The sequence below is a fragment of the Daphnia carinata genome, chromosome 8 (genome assembly GCF_022539665.2).
Source record: "Daphnia carinata strain CSIRO-1 chromosome 8, CSIRO_AGI_Dcar_HiC_V3, whole genome shotgun sequence".
Taxonomy (NCBI): domain Eukaryota; kingdom Metazoa; phylum Arthropoda; class Branchiopoda; order Diplostraca; family Daphniidae; genus Daphnia; species Daphnia carinata.
Window position 1 is genome coordinate 4,649,015 of NC_081338.1, and position 20,190 is coordinate 4,669,204.

General features: G+C 42.0%; 4 protein-coding genes across 4 annotated transcripts; 3 read left to right on the forward strand and 1 right to left on the reverse strand.

Annotated features, from left to right (window-relative positions):
* Positions 1-617: 617 nt before the first annotated feature.
* On the reverse strand, positions 618-2,874 carry LOC130703998 (F-box only protein 42-like). Its single transcript, XM_057525467.2, has 8 exons — positions 2,601-2,874; positions 2,401-2,535; positions 2,136-2,347; positions 1,906-2,081; positions 1,662-1,843; positions 1,364-1,604; positions 1,100-1,301; positions 618-1,022 (listed from the first exon to the last, which is right to left on the reverse strand). Exons 1-8 carry the CDS (start codon positions 2,731-2,733, stop codon positions 705-707), a joined length of 1,599 nt encoding a protein of 532 aa, XP_057381450.1. The 5' UTR covers positions 2,734-2,874; the 3' UTR covers positions 618-704.
* Positions 2,875-12,207: 9,333 nt separating this feature from the next.
* On the forward strand, positions 12,208-14,780 carry LOC130704000 (LIM homeobox transcription factor 1-alpha-like). The gene is made up of 6 exons (XM_057525470.2): positions 12,208-12,513; positions 12,636-13,113; positions 13,219-13,454; positions 13,518-13,847; positions 13,931-14,002; positions 14,103-14,780. The coding sequence occupies exons 1-6, from the start codon at positions 12,444-12,446 to the stop codon at positions 14,405-14,407; spliced, it is 1,491 nt and encodes a 496-aa protein (XP_057381453.1). The 5' UTR covers positions 12,208-12,443; the 3' UTR covers positions 14,408-14,780.
* A 1,074-nt stretch (positions 14,781-15,854) lies between these two features.
* On the forward strand, positions 15,855-17,733 carry LOC130704002 (all trans-polyprenyl-diphosphate synthase PDSS1-like). Its single transcript, XM_057525472.2, has 8 exons — positions 15,855-16,046; positions 16,128-16,253; positions 16,347-16,480; positions 16,544-16,685; positions 16,754-16,843; positions 16,913-17,044; positions 17,116-17,310; positions 17,376-17,733. Exons 1-8 carry the CDS (start codon positions 15,927-15,929, stop codon positions 17,595-17,597), a joined length of 1,161 nt encoding a protein of 386 aa, XP_057381455.1. The 5' UTR covers positions 15,855-15,926; the 3' UTR covers positions 17,598-17,733.
* Positions 17,734-18,006: 273 nt separating this feature from the next.
* LOC130704006 (all trans-polyprenyl-diphosphate synthase PDSS2-like) lies at positions 18,007-19,879 on the forward strand. The gene is made up of 6 exons (XM_057525477.1): positions 18,007-18,114; positions 18,186-18,463; positions 18,529-18,814; positions 18,875-18,990; positions 19,057-19,168; positions 19,227-19,879. Exons 2-6 carry the CDS (start codon positions 18,192-18,194, stop codon positions 19,440-19,442), a joined length of 1,002 nt encoding a protein of 333 aa, XP_057381460.1. The 5' UTR covers positions 18,007-18,114; positions 18,186-18,191; the 3' UTR covers positions 19,443-19,879.
* The last annotated feature ends 311 nt before the right edge of the window (positions 19,880-20,190 follow it).

Genomic DNA, 20,190 nt, shown 5'->3' on the forward strand with positions numbered 1-20,190 from the left:
TTTCGATTTCGCATTTCATGAATAATGACCAGTTTCACGAATCTCAGGCGCCTTGCGATGATATATCTGTAAAATATAAATAGCAAAATCAAATTATTTTTGTTCGTTTTTCATATACTATGTTGAAGACAAACCTTTCATATGGTTGCAACCAACAGAGCCATTGGCCAAAAGTCAATGACGAATTCTTTGCCATCTCAATTGAAATTTGTACGAAAAACCTTGGGAATTGCGCTCGTTTTGGAAATTGTCGACGTCATGGTGCTTCTTGTGTTTTACTTCACATTATCTCTATTTGTCTCCTATTTTAGATAAATGGCGCCAAAAATGGATTAAATGCCCGTATGGAAGTCAAACCTTCCGTTTTGTAGTTTGCTGCAGTTCATGGACAAATTCTAACATAATAATTCTAGATAAAAAAATTTTACCACATTCAAAAGCAAGCTGACTTTCACTAAGCTTTTGTTTGACTGGGTAACATTCCTTAAAATGCTGTTCAAACAGTAGGCCAGTGTCTTCTATGGCACAGTTTTTCATATGTTTTGAGCTGCATCTGGTACCTAACTCTAAGCCAAAAATAAAGTATAGGACTAAACTGGAATTAAACTAACACCAAGTAAAGTGGCAAACGTATGTCTTTTACGATATTATACAAATCTGAACAGCTAATCGTTAGGGCCAAGATTAAACTGTTGTCATCGTTATCAGATGATACTTTTAGGGGCTTGAATAAAGTAAACTGCGTTCGAAACAATTTTAGGCCCGCCAGGCGAATTTGTTGTTGCCTGTGTGGCGATGAATTTTTGCACACCACCAAAAACAATCAATTCACCCCGCCCGTGTACGATTGAGTAAAGAACTGCCTCTTCAGGTGATCCTCGCCCATTCGTGAAAGATTCATTCGGTGGAAGCCACCGAACTCTGTACTTTGAAAGAGCTTCACTAATATCAAGCAGGCAAAGACTCATCGACGATTGGCTTCCTGAAGGCACTTTAACTTTCGGGATATCACGGGCATTTCCCTGAATTTTCAGCAAATTTTCAAATTAGCTGTAATCTGAAAACAATAAATAAAACAAATAAAGAAAACGTGTTAAACCTGTAACCGTTGGATACGCTCTTCCATTTGTTTCAGTGCTTCCAACTGTTTTCCTCTATTTTTCATTGCGTTAGGTCGGACAGACGGCCGTGTTCCAGGCCGTGGGTGAATACGTACTGGTTCCTTGGGCTCCACCTCTTGTCGCCTTAGATTCAAATCACCACTGCCATTTCCGTTAACGTTTTTTTCTTCAGGAACTCGGCTAGATTAGTTTTAAAAAATAGTTAACATCATTGTTAGACCTGAAAGTAAAATTGGATTTACTTGTTTGGACGGTCAGCGGAATTTTCTACAGGAGGAACCCAAACAGATCGGCCCCGTATTTGCGCAGACATGTTATAATGCGATGCGTACGCCGGATGGGGGCTAGAAGCTTGTTGGGCGTTTGGTCTCCTGCACAGAAACACCACCTTATCTTCAACTTTGCATCCTGGAGAACACCACATATGTGAAGCGCCATGCTCTTGATCCTCGACAGTTAGCTCCCTCCATCGCCACCGTGGGCCTGTTTGGCAATTTATTTTGAAGCAAGTAATCCAGACAGGCATTATCAAATTAAAACCTTCCATGTTGAGCAGCCAAACGTCATTAAAGACACTATTCGGGCCTCCACAACCACCTATGACTAACAGGTTGTGTTCATTCAAGGCTATCTGAGTCTGTCCGTAACGTCCCTGTGGCTTAGGTTCCTCTATTTCTTTTTGGAACCAAGAGTTATTTTCGAGGTCATAGCATAGAATTTCCCTAAAAGTGACATTGAAATTAGTAAGTGGGGTACTATTATTTTGTTTTTGCAAAGAAGTTACTGAGAAGGCTGGCCAAGTGACAGTTGCCTTCTGATTCCCCCAAAAACAATCATGTGGTGCCCATGTACAGTTGCTGAATGGCCAGCTGCTGAAGGTGGAGCTGGATGTGTATATTCATAATCCCATTTGTTGGTCTTCAATCGGTAAATGTTGAGCTCATTGAAAAGTTGGCAAACCTGTTCAAAATTGTAGTTTTTTTTCCGTCTTGATTTGTTGCACTAATAATTTACCTGGTGAAGTGGAGACGAAGATGACTGTGTCCACCCTCCATACAAAATAAGGGAGTCCTTGTAACACACTAGTGTTGCACAGGCCTTTGGAGAAGGATATGACCCTGTAGGGAGGGGTCTTACCCAAGTTCTTGAAGAGAGATTCAACTTCCATAAGTCATTGAATGTTGTATTTGTTGAAGTACACCCTCCAAATACATACATGTAGTTATCTAGAGAATGGAAATCAGATTGAATACCACAAACTTTTTAATCAATCGAATACCATAGTAGCAGGCAGCATGTGAATAACGTCTTGATATTGTTGTAAAAAGGTCATGAGATGACGGGAGGGTTTCCCAGTGAATGTTATTATTGCTGATACTGGACAGAAATCTCATTTGATGCTTGTTGACCACTTCTGAAATTTTGAAGGATAGACTATATCTGGCCATATTGCTGCAAACCTTGGATAAGATTGCATACCTTGGACAACTTCCAACCATTTTTTGCAGACAAGTTTACATGATTGCAAATCATTGTAGGGGGAGACAAGTCCAATGATGTATTCAAGAACTTCGGATGGCAAACTATGAATGAAGGCTTCGTCTTCTACCATTCCAGTTGGAAGACTTCCACGGCTGATGTTTGTTTGGTACAACGTACAAAATTTGAATCCTGTAGGAGGTAAACTTTAAGCCCTCCCTATTCGACTAGAAATATTACTATGGTTTTTGTTGTTGTCCGTTAATCTTTTTGACGAAAATGTTTTTGGTGTTCTTTTTAGCGTTAGATGGCGTCCGCTACGCTTAGAACCCTAAAATCGACAAAAATCTTTAGCCAAAAGGTGGCGTGAAAAATTGCTCCGAAACCGACATGCCATCTAACGGGGAAAATATCGGGAAAAAAGGGTCGGTCGAATTGCACGCATAAGACACACTTTTGATAGAATCCCTAACGGGAACTTTTTAAAGAATCCTTACAAAAATATAAATCATACTACGTGTGAGTAATTCACCTTTCCCTGCGGGAAACATCTGCGAACATTTAGCTATGCATGTTACTTTTTGTCTTCTTTTTTTTTAACGCTCAAGTGGGTGTGGTTTTATTTCAGTGTAGATTGATGATGATGGGCCCGATCCATCCGTCATGGTACAGTTTCCGCCTACATATGTTATCGCATACGTGACTTAGTTGATGGAGCATTATATGTCGCATGATTTTCTATCTAAAGGATGCATAGATAAAGCCGCAGAGAGGTACGATATAACAAATTGTGTGACAAGTTTGTTCAGTTTGTCTGGGATAATAATCAATACAATTTTCAGGTTCAATAACTAATAAAATCAGGCATCAAAAATTAAACCCTTCCTCACATTAAATTCTGATCATGACTTATAGCTAAATTTTTAGCTCGATTTAGATTGCCTTAGCATTCTTTATCAAAGTTGATTTACATCGCTCAATTAAGGTTTTACGCTGAATGTGTAAACAAATTCACTCCGTACGGCGCTACGTAGGATTTAAAAAAAAAAAAAAAAAATACGTGTAGTCGTTTAAAGTCAAAAGGATCGCAGAGATAACGTCAATTTTACCCAGTTAACAAACAAGCGGGGAATCAATCGGAAGATATGGAGGAAACGTGTTTTTAAGGGCTACTCGGTGGATGAATAAAGAAAAGCCAGCAGGGGTATGCATATTGCCCATACAAGGACGGGGGGAAGGCTAAAGGAGGGTGGAAGGGATCAGCAGCCCTTTTTTTTCCGGCTTTGCTATACGAGTTTTTGCCGTCGAAAATACACACAACGATAGGAGAGAGAGCATGCCCTCCAACGACGCCGACGCTGCCCGGAGGGGAGGAGAAGGGGGAGGCCAATATCACTGCGCCGCTTGCGCGTCGTTGGCTGGTGTTTAAAAGACTCTGGAGCGTGCGCCGGTCACGTGACCCTATATACTGCAGCTTATAATAAATACTACGCTATTTCTTTTCTCTCTTCTCGTAGCTGGCCCTACCCCTGCAACTGTGTTGACTGGAAACAAGGTCGCCTGTTTTGCCTGTCCCAGCTACACACGGCCTGTACGTATCGTGGGCCATTAGCAAGTTGGCATGTCATTCAGTGGGTTACAGTAGGCCTTTCTGTCAAAGCTTTTTTTTTTTATTATTATTATTTGAATATACTGGCATGCAAATAATAGCCGACCCGTCGTCCTCTTCCATGTATACTAACCTATAAAAAAATAGTACAGCCTCTTTTGTCTTGATGTAACATGAAATCTCATTTAATATTCAAATTCTTTTTAAATCATGACAAAAAAAAAACAAAAAAAAAACACATTGCCCTATTGACTTGTTCCTCTCTTCTGTTGATATGCTAATTCGTTGTAGCGGCAACATCGTGGGATACATCAATGGCCTACTGGATGCAGCAAGAGTTTGACGTCGTTAATGAATAAGGCGAATACACGGGTACGTCATTAATGAGGTCTATTTTCTGACTTGTTGTATAGCCATAAAATTGACCTTTGGTTGGTTGGCAATTCAACAGTTTTCCGTCCGTGTCGTTCGTACGTGTGTGTGTGAAAAGAGTTTTTCCGCCTCTTTTGTGCGATTGCTGAGGCGACGAACAAGTTCCATCGGGTCGCGTGGCCGGTCGGCCGACCTGAACAGCACGGGGCCCCTGATCAAACCCTCCCTCCCTTCATCCTTTAGAAGAAAAAAAAAAGAGAGTATAGCAGATCGTTTGCTGGAGGTCAACCATTGTTTGCCCCCCTTTAACTCTATGGTCCTCCACCCACCTACACCCATATGATACAAGTATACAGTAATATAAACACTTTGGAGTCGCTTGTTGAAACAGAGTCAATGAAAACGGCATCTATTGCAGCCTCAAAACAGCGAACAGAAAGCAAAAACAAAGTCAAACAAAAACATTGAAATAGAAAACGACCTGCACACCAATGTCAATAAAAAAAACGTGGGGGGTGGGGGGATAGAAGGGCACGGATTTTTTTCCCACGAACGAGGATCGAGTTGATTTTGAATAAAACAAGAATTAAATGTGAAAAGCGTCGATGGGAACAGGTCAACGACTCATGTCTTTTTTTTTTAGCGATAACCTGTGGACAAATAAAAGATTAAGAGGGAGGAAAAATTATTCACTTGACGTGACACATTTTGTTGTGGCGCGGGACCCATCGTGCCCCCTCCCGTCCGCTGCTCATAGCTCTAGAAATCCGGGCCGATTTGAAAGATTCAGGTACGGATGGTGTGTGTGCGCGTGTAGCGCTACCTTGACAACGATTACTCCCGGCGGCACACCCCCGCATGTGTAACCACCCCCCCCCCCCGTTCCCTGGACTAGCACCTTCCAATCACGTTCCCAGGCTCATTTTTTTTAAATTTTTTTGTTCATTGTTCAGCAGCATTTTTTAGTTAGAGGTTCGTCCCTAACTGAATTTGTACGTACATTTATTCAAAGCCGAACAATCTCAGAAACGATGTTGATCAATCGTGCCGGATAAATAGCCTTTGGCTGTACGGCACACACACACGCATGGAACAAAGTCAACAATATGTACATCGTCGACGAAGCTCTTGCGCCCGCCGGCCTGGATCCACACATTTCCCTTTTTTATATATATATATATATATATTTTTATTCTGATTACGTATATATATATATATATATATATATAAGATGCTCACCCGTCGATTCTGATTTTCTGATGTGTTGCCCAACTTTTTTTTTATTTTCGGTGCTCCTTTCTCACGGCCCTTGATGTTGCAGTGCTTTTTGACGACCGACGTCCTCTTTTGCATTTTCCTCGCACTCTTGTTTGCGTTTGTTTGTGTTGATTTAAAAGCGATACACACACACACACACACAGACAGCGCTTGAAGTATAGCAAAGGGGGGGGGGGATGCAAGAGAGCATCAAAGTTTGTTTGTATTTGTCGACATTTCAGTTCATTCGGCCGTCGATATCCCTCTCCCCCTCCCCCCCTAGAAAAAACAATCCCTCACTCCAAAAAGGGATTCTTTTGATTGCCGTTCTCTGTAACATTTGAAATAATAAGAGTTTTGTGATGATCGTTTAAACGTCACATTTCAAACGTCGAGTGCAAAAAAAAAAAAAAAGAAAAGCTTTTCTACCACTTCATTATCACCTGATGCTCGAACGTGACAAGGAAAGAATCTTTCTCTAGCCCTCCCCTTCCCCCCACTTCAACATTGAAAACAAAAGTGTCATCAAGTTTCAACAGTTAACTTTGTGCCCTGTGCATATCCTTTGCGCGTTTCCGGGTTTGTTTCCGCGTTGTAATAAAGAGAAATAAGAAACAAAAAAAAAAAAAAAAAAAAAAAAAAAGCCCCCCCCCCCCCCCCCCCCCCCCCCCCCCCCCCCCAAAATAAAAATGTACGATGTGATGACAAGATGTGTCGTCACAGGTCAGCAGTTTTCTTATTCACTTATGTAGTCCAGCAAACTCCTTTTTCTTTTTTGGCCAGCGTAACTCGTTCGGCCGCACGATCACGTGCTAGCCACCCACCGAGCTGTCAACGGACACGCGCGCCCCTTCGCTAAAAACTTCCCCTCCCCAATGGCGGAGTGAGAGGGGATATATTATGTACACCAACGTCGTATAAGAAAAAAAAAAAAAAAACCTTCAAGAATCTTCCTGTTTTTGCGGGTCACAGATGCTGCCCCGTGTTCATCCCAAATGTTTTTCTTTGCGTCCCCCCCCCCCTCCTACCATTGATATTTTTTGCCTTGTCCGATACAATAACACTCGAACTTTTAACTTGAAATAATAAGAATAATCTCATTTCAATTGATTTCATTTTCTGAACGGGGGTTACGAAGAACAAAACGGCATCTTTATAGGAAGGAGGGGAGCGATAGAATGGGTATTTTCACGCCGATACGGTCACGCTAATATGTGACATCATCAATTCATATCCACCCCCCCCCCCCTATATATATTCCGCGTTTCCCTTTTTTTTTTTTTTTTTTTTTTTTTTTTGTTGGCCTCCCCCATTTTCATCTGTGTGTGATAAAGGGCGTCGATGGCTGCGCACGTGTTCCCCATCACACATCTCCTTATGTGTGTGCTCGTACGGAATACATCAAAGATTGCGCAGACTACGGTACCCGAAGAAGAAGGCCAAAAAAAGCGGGATACAAAAAAAAAAAAAAATCGAGATGGTGTGGGGGAGGGGGGAAAGCAAACATCAAATAACATAAGGCTGTATATATCAGTTGTAAGGTTGAATGACGTGTCAAACTAGGTGGAAAATGAGCGCGTACAGCGTCCAGTTTATTGCGACACGGCCACTTAGCGGAGGGAATGGAAATCCCGATGTCTTCGACGTGATCGCAACATTTTGTTCTCTTTCCCGTTTTATAATAATTGAAATGAATTGTTTTTTGGTTTGAATTGACACGCTGAACTCGAAAGACTTTGGAATGAATTGACGTTTCCGTTTGGTTGCGAATGACGTAATCCTTCCGTCTTTGAAAGGCTCCAGTTTGATGGATTTTCCAATTGTTGCACAAGAATTGAATTCCTCCGCTCAACATTCTGATCAAATATAATAACTGACGTTTCCCGTTGGCCTATTCGCTGTGACATCATAATCCCTGCTCGATCCGTTTGACTTCTTAACGTTGTCCTTATATCCTCCCCCAACCGTCACTCATCTCAGCCTCTAACTGTATAATACTATCCCTTTCTTTTCTTTCTGTTTGGCATAACAAGGCCTTGGCCCTTATTGCATAAAAACGGAAATGAAGAGTCTATAGCGTTTTGGACATGTCAACTGTTATTCCGACGGCCAGTGTAGGAAGAGGGGGAGGATTTATCGCATCTAAGTTCTTTGTATGAGATAAGCTCGATTTAAATGTCCTTCGCATATGATGAGGGGGTGTTTCCCTCACTGGCTCCCGTTTTCTTTTTCTTTTTCAATGACACGCTATTGTTGTCCTGCGATCAAAACAGGTGGGTTTAATAGATCTCTCTCTAAACATATATATATATACAGAGGGCTTCCTCCTCCTTCCCCCCCGTTAGAAAAGAAGGGGGATGATTGGACACGCAGGTGGTGTCCCTCATCCCCCGCTTACATGGTCCCTGATTTAATCAAAATGGCGATCGTGTACCGAATTTTTTTTTTTTTTGTGTGTGTATCTCGGGCCGTGTTCGATTTCAATAGAGCACGTGCTACTTGTGTATATCTATCAGCTGATTTTTGACACAACACGGAGCGTAATGCGATACGCAGGCCAGGTGATGTGGTTCCCTATTGTTTTCATGTGGACACGGGATAGAGCGAACAAATTTCAACTGTTTACTCATTTTCTCGAAAAATGTTTTGGACCCACACCTACACACGTACATCGGCAAGTGGAGTACATTTATTGGATCTCTCATTATTTGAAAGAAGAATTTGTTGTCGAGGGAGACAAAAGAGTCGAAACTCTTTTCTCTTCCATTTTTTTTTCTTTTTTGATGAAAACAGCAGCTGGGAAAAAGAGGAGAAGGAGCTTGACTTTTATCACGCTCGATTTCACCAGCCAATATAACATAGGAGGGGGTGGGGGATACAAAAGTTGATGAAGAAATGTTGGTTACCATAGCAACGTCAGCCGAGCCTGCGATATGAAAGAATCGTGCAAAACGTTGATCGTTTGACGAGAAAAATCCGATTGATTTAAAAAAAAAAAAAAAATTTCAAACTAAAAACAAAATTAAATCAGAGTTATTTTCGGTGTGTCGACAGCACGAACAATGACGAGTGTGTGAATAGGGTCACTTGTGTGTTGTATACCCGAACCACTTATTCGAGTGTGTCTCTCTGGCGCTCGGTGAAGCTCTCGGTTGAACAGAGATCCGAGAGACCGCGTCCACTTGAAAAATTCAACATCCCCCCCCCCCCCTTCCCTTTTATTTTTTTGATCGGTCGATTTGACGTTGAATGACGAGGAGCTGCCGGACAAACAACAGCCTTTTTTTTTTATTTTAATAATATGAAATTCCCCTTTCTTTTTATATATATACGTATATATTTCTCATTGTACGCCATCTGGTTGTATGGGATATTGTTCTCAGATGTTAAACTACTAAACAGCACCAAATCAAAAAATTGAATCGCTCATTGAAAATCTTCAAAAAGAAGAGTTTGAGACCTCAACATCGAACACACTCGTCTAATATCCATAACAGTTGGTGAACAAAAATGAAAGTCAAGTTTCTGAATTTTTTTTCGAAAAACACTTTGCTTCTCCTTTTAAACGCGTATAGGTAAAAACGCAAGAGACTTTCGGTTAGGACGTCAGAAGGCTGAGCACCCAAAAAGAAACGTCTAGGCTGAGGGTTATAAATCGGATGCAATATCGACGCCACCCTCTTGTCCGGAGACGACGATATTGAAAAAAAAAAAAAAAAAATCTCTCTCTCTCCCCTTTCTTTCTTTTTACTTTAGCTCCTTTTTGTATGTGTGTGCTTGACTTGTGCTGCCGGCCCTGCTGGCGTATTTATATATATATATATATATACTTCTTTGCCAGCTAAGCATCAGCAGTGGCGGTAGCAGCAGCCCGTTCTAATATGGCTTTTGTTCGCTCTGTCTTCGCACAAGACACCTTTTGTGTGTGTGTGTGTGTGTGTGTGCGGCGCCCACTGCGCACCATCCCAAACGCAAATCGTTCCAAAACATTTTCAGAATTACAAGTTTTTACTTAGAACTTTGCAAGGCCTTGCGCTTCTCTCCCTACCTACCCCCCCCCCAAAAAAAAAAATAAAATATCTTTGTATAGCTCGCATCCAGCTGTGGGGTGTATAGTACTCTAACTCTTATATAGCGTCTAAGCATCCGTACCAAAACCTTCCCCCTTCTGCTCCTTTGATGAATTCCACCGACGCATTCCGCAGTTTCTCCGGTCCCCCCCCCCCTCCCTCCCGGTCGGTTCAATATCTCGGCGTGCGTGCGTGTGTGTGTGTCATGATGCCAGGAATGTTCGTCTTTCTTTTCTTTCCTTTCATGTGTTTGGATATATATATATTTCTGTCGAAGGGAAGGCGAGTGGGTTGACGTTCGATGTCATCCCCCCCCCCCCCCGTAAGGACGAGCAACATCACAGCCTACATATGTACATTAGACATTTTTTTTGTGTGTGTGTTTTTATTTAGATAACCTCCGTTACTCGTTTGTTTTCTATTAAAAGGTCGGGAGCTGGCAAGCTTTTGCGAGAGTCTTGGATCGGTGTAACCATGGCGACAAACACAAATGCTATAGACGGGGCAGAAGAGAGAGAGAGAGAGAGAGAGAGAGGAGGCACATACTTGTATACAGTTGTCGTATATAGTATATAAAAGAAAAAAGAAAAGAAGCCAGCAAGCATCGGGAATTTCTTGATTGGACGGCACCAGACGCCGACGCCCCAAATGTTCACGAGCTTTAAAAAAAAAAAAAAAAAAAAAATAGATGAAGCAAAAATGGCCGACGAAAGTCTATGACAAGGAGAGATATATCTTCGATTTAGATACAAACCGATGTAAAAAAAAAAAAAAAAAAAGAAAAGATTCTTTTGTATTTGACCCGGAGAGTAGCTAAGGTAAATAATGAAGAATACATTCTCTTGCTTCTTTTCTTTTATATACTACGTGTTCCAGGAGATTTTTTTTTTTTTTTTTTTTTGAAAAACTTGCTTGTTTGAACGTGGCACAAATGTCTTCTCGTTCAAACATATGAATAAATGCCGACGTCAACCTTCTTGATGTCTAACAATCAAACAAGAGACAGAGCATCGATCGAACGCCGTTTTCAACCCAATCAATAATGACCCACATCTATTCTAAACGCCATTTGATGCAATGCCAACCGATATATATGTAGACACATAACAATTGATTTTTTTTTTTTTAAAGGGGGGGGGGGGTTTCTTTTCAGGGAGGCGAGAAATGTGAGCCGAAAGGCCAAAGCACTAAAAGTTTGGATAGTGTTGCCTTTTTGACGAACTACTCCAAGAGGAGGGGTCACCTTCTTGTTTTGGGGAAACTGGAACGCTCTGGATGTATAGACGGATAAAGGCTAAAACGATCGTATGATCAAGGTGCAACACGATTCTCCCAACTCAACATCTGTATAAAAACGAATCATTTCAGCAGCAGTCTATGACCGGGGTGATACGGAGGAGACAACATGATTTAATCCCTTTATTTTTAATCACACACACAAAAAAAAAAAAAACATTCATGGGCGCTATATGTTAGTTATATATATATATATATATATATAACAACCCGGGCCAGCCTCGCTAATGAATTCATTTGGCCGGCCCAAAGTCAAGAGCTCACTGCTTTTTAACATTAATAAAGATTAGAAAGAAAAAAGGGCCAATAGCCGAAAGGATAAGCTCTGTATATACACAGGAAATACAAGAAACGTATATAACACAAGTCCCCCCCCCCTCTTTTTGTGGTAGATATCATTGAAGAAAGTGAACAGTCAGAGAGTCTTCCATCACTCTCACCCCCCTCTCTCTCTCTCTCCTCTATCCACAGTGCCGTGGTTCCAAAAACAGTTCCTAAAGTCAGCAGCGTTTTTTTTTTTTTTGCTGTCCCCGGGATACTGCCGGAACTAAAATGGAACATAAGAGATGGCCCATAAAAGTCTCACAAGCAAAGCAAATAATAAAGAAAAGAAAAAGGACCAAGTCGCCATTGCCGTAGATGTGAGTAGCGCCCAGGAAAAGCCCAGGCTATCGAAAAGTGATGAGAGAAAGACGAAAAAAAAAATAAAATAAAATAGGAAGAGACGGCCCCACCAACGAGCCAACCACGGCCCGTCGTCGTACAAGACATCAAACAGTTGGAGTAGTTCAAAGAGGAGGAGCTACTCCATCGGCCGTGGACCCGGTCGGCCAATCGTTGGCTTTCGTTCGTTCAGCGCAAGCGCCTCCTCGCCGATGGGCACCTCCCCCCCCCCCTGTGCTCCCGCTGTGCAAGAGAGCATCACCATCGATGGTGCCTTGAAAAACAGTTTTTGAGAGACACAGACAGAGTCTATACAGTGTCGGTGGTATACGTGCCCGCATGAAAGAGTCGCATTTCTTGTTTCTCGGGTTTGCCCTACAACATTTGGCAAGACAACGGGGGCGTGTACACTCCGTGATCCCAGTGTGTTGTCCGTCTCTTCTCTCTGTGTGTGTGTGTGTGTGTGTGTGTGTGTGTGTGTTCGTCTGTGTTTGTGTGCCTGCAAAACTTTCGTTTCAAAAAAAAAAAAAATTCATTGGGTGGGAAACGATTTTTGTGAAATCTATAAAAGTGAAGATGGTTCAACAACAGCAGCCCGATTGCAAGGATGTACGGTCCAGGAATATGCAACGATCTCCTACACCAGGTAAATCCTGATTTGAAATGTTGCCCCATTTTAAATGAACTCTGTCTTTTACCTTAAAAAAAAAAAAAAAAAAATGCGGTCCTTTTTGAATATGAATTGATGTACGGATGGATTGTATATAGAGAGCCTGCAGTATGGCGGAGGTGACAGTAGTTACGGCAGCAACAGCGCCGGACACAATCATCATTGCTGCTGCGCCAACGGCGATGCCAGCAGTCCCGGCTCGTCGTTCCAGTCCAGTTTGAATCATCCGTCAGGCAGCTGTTCGCAAACGGCCTGCGCTGGATGTTCGTCGTCGGCTGCGGCGGCTGCAACTGGCATCACTTGCATCGCAGGCCCAGTCAGTTCGTCCAGCAGCGGCAATGCGCCGACCATCGTCACGTCAACGACGGCCAGCATCGCGTCGGCCGTCAAATTCGAACTGGGCCGGATCGAAGTGTGTGAAGGATGCGGATTGGGCATTGCCGATCGCTACGTGATGCGCGTAGCCGACGGATCCTGGCACGAGGATTGTCTTGTCTGCTGCATCTGTCACGCTCCACTCGTCCATTCTTGCTTCACCAGATCCGGCAGAGTCTACTGTCGACAAGATTACGATAGGTAAGCGACGTGAATTTCGTTTTTTTTTTTTTTTTGTTGTTTTTTTTTTTTTGAAGCCGATCGGAATTATTTAAATCTTGAATGTTTTTGTTTCGATTTGAGAAGGGTTTACGGAGCCAAATGCGGACGTTGCGGCGAACGACTTTATCCGCACGAACTGGTCATGAGAGCCGGCTCTTCTTTGACCTTTCACTTGCCCTGTTTCGGTTGTTTCATTTGCGGCCGGCCACTTCAGAAAGGCGACCAATTCGTCGTCCGTGCTGGCCAGCTTCTTTGCCGGGCCGACCTCGAAAAGGATCTCTTTCTCATCCAATCAACCACCAACAACAATAACAATAATGGTAAGCTCTTTTCGTTTTGTATTCTTTTATATGATTGCAAAATGATTTGAGAATTTTGGATAGGTGATGATTCAGCGGCGGATGAGAACAATAGACCTCGTCACGACGGACGTCGGGGACCGAAACGTCCGAGAACGATCCTGACATCGGCGCAGAGACGCCAATTCAAAGCCTCGTTCGAAATCAGCCCGAAACCTTGCCGTAAAGTGCGCGAAGCTTTGGCCAAAGAAACGGGATTGAGCGTCCGCGTCGTTCAAGTTTGGTTCCAGAACCAACGGGCCAAAATGAAGAAGTTGCAGCGTAAAGCCAAAATCGAAGCCGAGAAAAATGGCTCATCAACGTCAGTGGCGACGACCTCTGGCGATAAGAAAGACGGCAAAAGCGACGGCAAAAGTAAAAAAAAATAAATCTATTTAATTAACGTCCTTAAAAAACAAAAACAAATGGCAACTCATTTTTACGATGTAAATCAACAGAGAGGTTTGGAGATAGCGGCGATGGTGCGGGCAACTCGTCGCTCATGTCCAACATGCCCTACTCACCCAACGGTAATAAAAAAAAAAAAAAATGGATCAAAGAGAAGGACGGCCAGTAGTTTAACAAAACCCTTACGTCTTTTTTTTTTTTTTTTTTTTAAATTTATGATAGGTGATGGGTCTTATGTCGGCCATTCGGGCGATAGCATGTGTGGCTCGGATTTATCGCTGGACGATAGCGGCGGCTTTGATCAGCTGGACGATGGGCATTCTCTCAGCGGTGTCGACCTGCAGGACATCCAGCAACAGCAGCAACATCCGCATTCGATGAGTTTACACCACCATCACCATTTGGATGCAGCTTCGCCTCACCTTCACCATTCTGAGCTGATTCCTCCACCGGGATCCTATCACCCCATCAACCCAATAGACAAACTTTATTTGATGCAGAATGCCTACTTCCGTTTGGACCAATAAGGTTCAACAACAAGCTTCCCTCACTCGATTTTCATCTCTCTCTCCTTCGAGTTTCTCACTCTGCTAATGTTTTCATGTATAAAGTGTTATTTCTTTCAGTGAAAAACAAGATGACTAACACTAAAAACAAAACAACAAAAAAAAATAATAATAACGTCATCGTTTAACAAACCTAGTCGTCGCATGTTGTTTTACCTCTCGTCACCCCTTTTTTTTTTTTTTTGTATGTAATCACTAATATTCCCCTCCCCCTAAAAAAAAAATCTAGTCATCTTAGTTTTGAAAAAAAAAAAAAAAAAAAAAATTGCTCTGATCTTTTTCTCTTTTTTTTTTCATGCCTCAATTGTTCGATTGAATTTCTTTTTTATTTCGCCCCGTGTTGTTTGTTGATTCAATACCAAATCCTGAAATATCCGAATTGATGACGATGATGATGATGAATATTCAAGTCATTCCGCTGCGCGTATATACTCGTGTATAAAAGTAATAAACACATCCTACCAAAAGAAGGTGTGACCTTATAGAGTTGCCCATCAAGACAACTCACAGAAATAAGGTCTAAACGCATAATTTCATTGTGTTGCCTTTAATGTGCAGGGCGATTGCGTTCTACCTGTCTTTTTGATCTTCAACTTCGGCGTCCCGCCATCTGGCACACTTCACACTAAGCTATTCTTACGTTTCAACAGGTTTTCTTTTGTTTTTTTTTTCTTATCTAGGAGAGTCAAACAGTTCGCTGTAGCCTTCGGGTAAGGTGTTGGTCAAACCCACTTCTGTAACGCTGCATTGCCACCAGGATCGCTAGCCTCGTTCTTCTGAAATTATACCACCGTTCACTCACGTATAGGCCAAACATTCGTTCGCTAGTCAGCAAGCAAGTACCACCAGCTAGTGAGCTCTTCCTACACCCAATGGCCGAGACGTGAAACCTTTGATAATGATACATATAAGTATATAATTTAAATGACATGACCACCTCTTTTTTTGAATGAGGGAGGATTGCCAATCAGATGATTGTCGTTTTTGTTTTTTTTCTTTTGTCAAGCGTTGGAGAGAAAAGAGGACGCTTGACATCGAGACGGACAAGTTGATGTCTCATCAGCAAGGCGCTTCTTTAAGGGGAACTTTCAAAAAAATTGAACGGGTTTGAATTCAAAACGGAAATCACTACCAAAACACGAGCGGGGCATTTCTCATTTTCGAAATGAATTCTCGTTAATCTACTTACTGCGTATCATCAATTCCTGTCGTATAGCGTTTCAAACTCTCTAAAACCAAAAGAGTATATGACCCAACTACGATTTCTTTAGGAAAGGAGCCTTTCTCTTTTTTTTTTTTTTTTTTTTTTTTGTTCATAACAACCCGAGTCCCGAATGTTTTGATCGATACTTTACGGACGCATTATAAACAGTGGCACGCTAACATTTTTATTCACTATGAAGAGAGAAACGCGTTGAAGCTGACATTAGCTTTCTATGTTTTGCTCGTCTTTGCCAACTATTTTGAATACAGCAAGAAAATGAAGTGCTTTCTCATGGGCCACAGGTTTGCTAAGCGTTTGGCATATCATCCTCCTCGTTTCGGTGAAACTGGCCTTCTAACCGCGCGCTCATCTGCATTCCACCTTCAATTCAATCAGGTTTAAATATTTGTTGTTGTTCGTTCGTTCATATTCATTTTTTTCGTGGCTATAATTTACATTACCGTTTTCTATATGAAGATCCAAACTGGCGTTCCGAGTGTGAGCAGCCTCACTGCTACTGCCCCAAAAGCTGACAACGTTAAACTCCGTGAAAGCGATTTGATTAGACAAGATGTGACGGACATTTACGCTGGCATCAGAAATGTAAGACAGTTCCAACCAAAACGTTGCGCTTATAACATTTCAACAAAAAAAACAAAACAAAAACAAAAACAAAACAAATGAATCCACGATTAGGCTCTAACGGGAACGCTGGCGCCATTGATACCCATAGCGCAGTATTATTTCAACGAAGACGGTAAAGCCATAAGACCTGTAATTACCATGTGCCTGGCTAAGGCAATCAACTCTCACCTGGATCAGAAATCGCCGTATGTTCAACACAGACGTGTTTACCTTGAAGAAAATTGTCTTTGAAATCATTCGTCTTATAGGACTGTAGCGGAGAATCAAAGGAAAGTGTGCCAAATACTCGAAATGATTCACGTCGCAGGTCTTTATCACGACGATGTGATTGATAAAGCCGAAAGCAGACGAAACAAGCCGTCCATCAATTGCATCTGGGGTGTGAAACACGTAAAAGAGCTTCGCCTTTATTTCTTTTATTTCGTATTTCATTATTATTATTTCTTGTAATGTTTTAGTCCATTTTCGCTGGTGACTTTATCCTCGGACGTGCGATGAGCATCACCGCTGACATTAGCGATGAGGAGGTGTCCGTGTTATTAAATACGGTATGCAAAGTGATAGCCCACAATGGTGACGAGCCAAAAGTAGCCCAACTCCTTTTAAAATTTTTGCAGATGATTGATCATATTGTGATTGGAGAAATCATGCAACTGGTAAATGGCGAAACTGAAGAGGAAAGATTCGATCATTACATCGATAAAACGTTTAAGAAAACTGCCAGTTTACTTGCGCATAGTTGTCAATCGGTATGTTTCAAATGCTCCGGTTTATATTCTATTCGCATGTTTCATCATTAAAACATTCCAATTTGTTGTAGGTCGCCTTGCTGTCTGGAGGTGATTCAACTTTGCAGACGATGGCATTTAAAATTGGACGTGATTTGGGCATGGCATTTCAGCTGGTTGATGACATACTGGATTTCTCAGCCACTTCCGCCCAACTGGGCAAAGCTGCGGCGGTCGACATGAGCCAAGGGCTAGCCAACGCCCCGGTCCTATTTGCCGCACAAACAGTAAGCCAGCACTTTCGAGTTGGCCCGCATTCCCGACTTTCTAAATTGATAACTGTACTTTCCAGTTTCCCCAATTGAACGCCATGATTGCGCGCCGCTTCCAAGAACCTGGAGATGTCGAGACAGCCTTTCGCCTCATTCTTCGCTCGGACGGCTTGCAACGAACCAAAGATTTGGCCACGCAGTATTGCGACGAGGCCGTCACCCAATTAGCTCGGCTGTCGCCATCGCCTTATCAGCAATTCTTATTCACCATAACGCACAAATTACTCAACAGAATGAAGTAAAAATGAAGGTATATGCCTATGTGTGGGCTCTTCGTGTACATTTCCCTATTAATATGCAGACAACACTTTCATGCTTCTTCTTTTTTAAATATGTTTACGTTCATGCTGTATTGTATATTCCCACTTTCAAAATAAAACGGCGTTTCTATCAACATAAAAAGTCAACATTACACGCGTACGTGCAAAACGACGCCCATGGCCTTTGGCAGTAGGTTTCGATGGACATTCTCGTTTGTTTTTTTGTTTTTTTTATCGAGGACGTTTCGTTTTTTGGATTATTTCATGTACACCTGTCAAGACATGAAACCTATATCAAATTGTTAGGCGCACAAGAACCGGATTGCTAACATCTGTCAGTCTGGTGTGTGTGTGTTGCCTAGGCGGAGAAAGTAATCCACTTTTATTCACGTCAAAGTGGTGAGACAGCGCGGAACGTTTCCTTCACCGGTCTCGCTTTTAAACAGAAGATTGTGGCATAGTATCGAAATCGTTTGCTCATTCCTAGAGGTCTTTGAAGGTAAGCCTTTAATTCAAATTGATTTATATTGGCAATGTGTAACCAATTCATTTGCACGCATACAAAAACAGAAGAAAATGGCGTTGAGGAATTGCACGACGCGCTTAATGAATCATCATCGTCAGACTGTTTTGATGCCTTTGAGTGATGGTACACTTTGCAGGCCTTTGTGGTTGAGTTCTCGACGCCTTCACAGTCGTCTGATGGAAGCCGTTGCCAATGCGGAGAAAGTGGCGGGCAATCCAACGTTCCTTCGTCTAGAAACTGTAGGTAGTCACGAAATATCCAACATGTCCATCTACCTGACAAAACTTATGGAGACTGGACATCCTCTTACAGCCACTGTCCAGTATATAGCTAACATGCAATGGACTCTCCTAATTACAGTTTTAAGTTTAGATTTGGTTTTTATAGGCGTTTGATGGCGCCTGAAAATCAAACGGATTTAAGTAGAGGCTTAATCGTTTGGCTGATATCGCAGGCAGCCAAATGCGATCCAGCTGAAGGCATTCTGCCCGAACAGAAAAGACTTGCTGAAATTACACAATTGATTTACGTTGCTCACGAGATTCACTCGGGCATAATGAATCTCGCAACTCCAAACGAAGATCTAGAATTGGGCAACAAGATAGCCATTCTGTGTGGTGATTTCATTCAGTCCCGTTCCAGTATTCAACTGGCAGCCTTTCGAAATCTCAGAGTAAGCCCATCTGTATACAAGTTTCTCTTGCCTAACACATTTTAAAGCCGAATGTTGCAGATTATAGACCTGTACGGTCAGGCCATTTCGGATTTCAGCGCTTCTGAATTCGTAGAATTGGTGTCTGATGAAAAGAATAGTGCGCTGGATAAATGGAAGCAGCAAACAAAAATGAGGTACGTCCCCAAACACAACATTTGTTTTACAATACAACGATATAGGAATATTGAAATAAAATGTAGATACGGTACCCTGTTGGCGCATTCGTGTCAGTCAACGCTAATACTTGGTAACAACACGGAACTCTTACGATGCGGGAAACATTTTGGACATGAAATGGCATTAGCTTGGCAGGTAAAACAACATCAGTCATCTATGACTTTTATTGCATTCTTACGGCGATTGGTTTTAGGCGAACGTTACGCTCCAAAGCTACGAGAAAGCAACGAATAAAGGAGAACACGTTCTGGCCAAAGTTTTCCCAGGAGCTTCTGTCCAAGAAGTTGGATCACGTTTTCAAGTTTTACGTGACAATCACGTTGACGCGGCGTTGGATATGGCCAACGAGTTTCCAGAAAACGAGGCCAAGAATGCCCTGTGTAACATCGCAAGGGCACTCAAGTGCTGACTGATTTTACGTTGATATTGCAGTACTACGTCGATATTGCCGTGAAATTTGCATTTTCAACGGATGCGAAATTTCACGTTCAAATGTTCTTCTTTTTGGTCTATTTACCATGTGGGGTTCCCCGCACATCTTGTGCCGTTAAGCAATAGCACCTGTTTGCCCGGCACATTATTCATTTTTTTTTTTTAATGTTTTAAAAGGAAAGCCTGTGAACTGATAAGAAAATTTCGTTAAAAAAGCTGATTAGAATTTCGTTGATTATTCTCTGCAATAACAACCAGAAGAAATTTCTATTTACACTCGCTTAGGGATCATTTAAAAAAAACTGAGATAAAAAGAAAGGCGAAATATCCTTTTTTGGGGAGATGCAGTTCATTTGAGCTGTTTTCACTATTTTCCTTTGCTTTTTCGCAATTAAATACATTAAAAAAAACTTGCCTCCGCCAAGGTTTGAAGCTCATTGGTCCCATAAACCAAACACACCTTCGTGCTCATGAAAATCTTGTATCCTACCGAGCGAAAAAGGTTGCTATCAAGGGATAAAGGGATAAAAAACAGAAGTAATGATTATTGACATAACAAAAAAAAAAAAAACACGTCCTTGAAGCTCAAAACGTGATTAAAGTACCCTATTGCATATTCACCTTATTATGTCAGGAAAACCAGTATAACTTGTTCGCGTGTTTTAACAATTACACGAGTGCAAAAATGGGTCAACATTTGAATCCCGACGTCGTCTGCTAAGGAA

Excerpts from the sequence above, each read along its gene's own strand:
- LOC130704000 (XM_057525470.2), top strand. The coding sequence starts at position 12,444 with ATGGTTCAACAACAGCAGCCCGATTGCAAGGATGTACGGTCCAGGAAT. Across the intron at positions 12,514-12,635 it reads GCAACGATCTCCTACACCAG|AGAGCCTGCAGTATGGCGGA; the intron begins GTAAATCCTGAT and ends GATTGTATATAG. Across the intron at positions 13,114-13,218 it reads TGTCGACAAGATTACGATAG|GGTTTACGGAGCCAAATGCG; the intron begins GTAAGCGACGTG and ends CGATTTGAGAAG.
- LOC130704002 (XM_057525472.2), top strand. The coding sequence starts at position 15,927 with ATGAAGTGCTTTCTCATGGGCCACAGGTTTGCTAAGCGTTTGGCATAT. Across the intron at positions 16,254-16,346 it reads TTTACGCTGGCATCAGAAAT|GCTCTAACGGGAACGCTGGC; the intron begins GTAAGACAGTTC and ends ATCCACGATTAG. Across the intron at positions 16,686-16,753 it reads GCATCTGGGGTGTGAAACAC|TCCATTTTCGCTGGTGACTT; the intron begins GTAAAAGAGCTT and ends GTAATGTTTTAG.
- LOC130703998 (XM_057525467.2), bottom strand. The coding sequence starts at position 2,733 with ATGGTAGAAGACGAAGCCTTCATTCATAGTTTGCCATCCGAAGTTCTT. Across the intron at positions 2,082-2,135 it reads CTTCGTCTCCACTTCACCAG|GTTTGCCAACTTTTCAATGA; the intron begins GTAAATTATTAG and ends AATTTTGAACAG. Across the intron at positions 1,605-1,661 it reads TTGGCTGCTCAACATGGAAG|GCCCACGGTGGCGATGGAGG; the intron begins GTTTTAATTTGA and ends ATTGCCAAACAG.
- LOC130704006 (XM_057525477.1), top strand. The coding sequence starts at position 18,192 with ATGGCGTTGAGGAATTGCACGACGCGCTTAATGAATCATCATCGTCAG. Across the intron at positions 18,464-18,528 it reads CCTCTTACAGCCACTGTCCA|GCGTTTGATGGCGCCTGAAA; the intron begins GTATATAGCTAA and ends TGGTTTTTATAG. Across the intron at positions 18,815-18,874 it reads CAGCCTTTCGAAATCTCAGA|ATTATAGACCTGTACGGTCA; the intron begins GTAAGCCCATCT and ends CGAATGTTGCAG.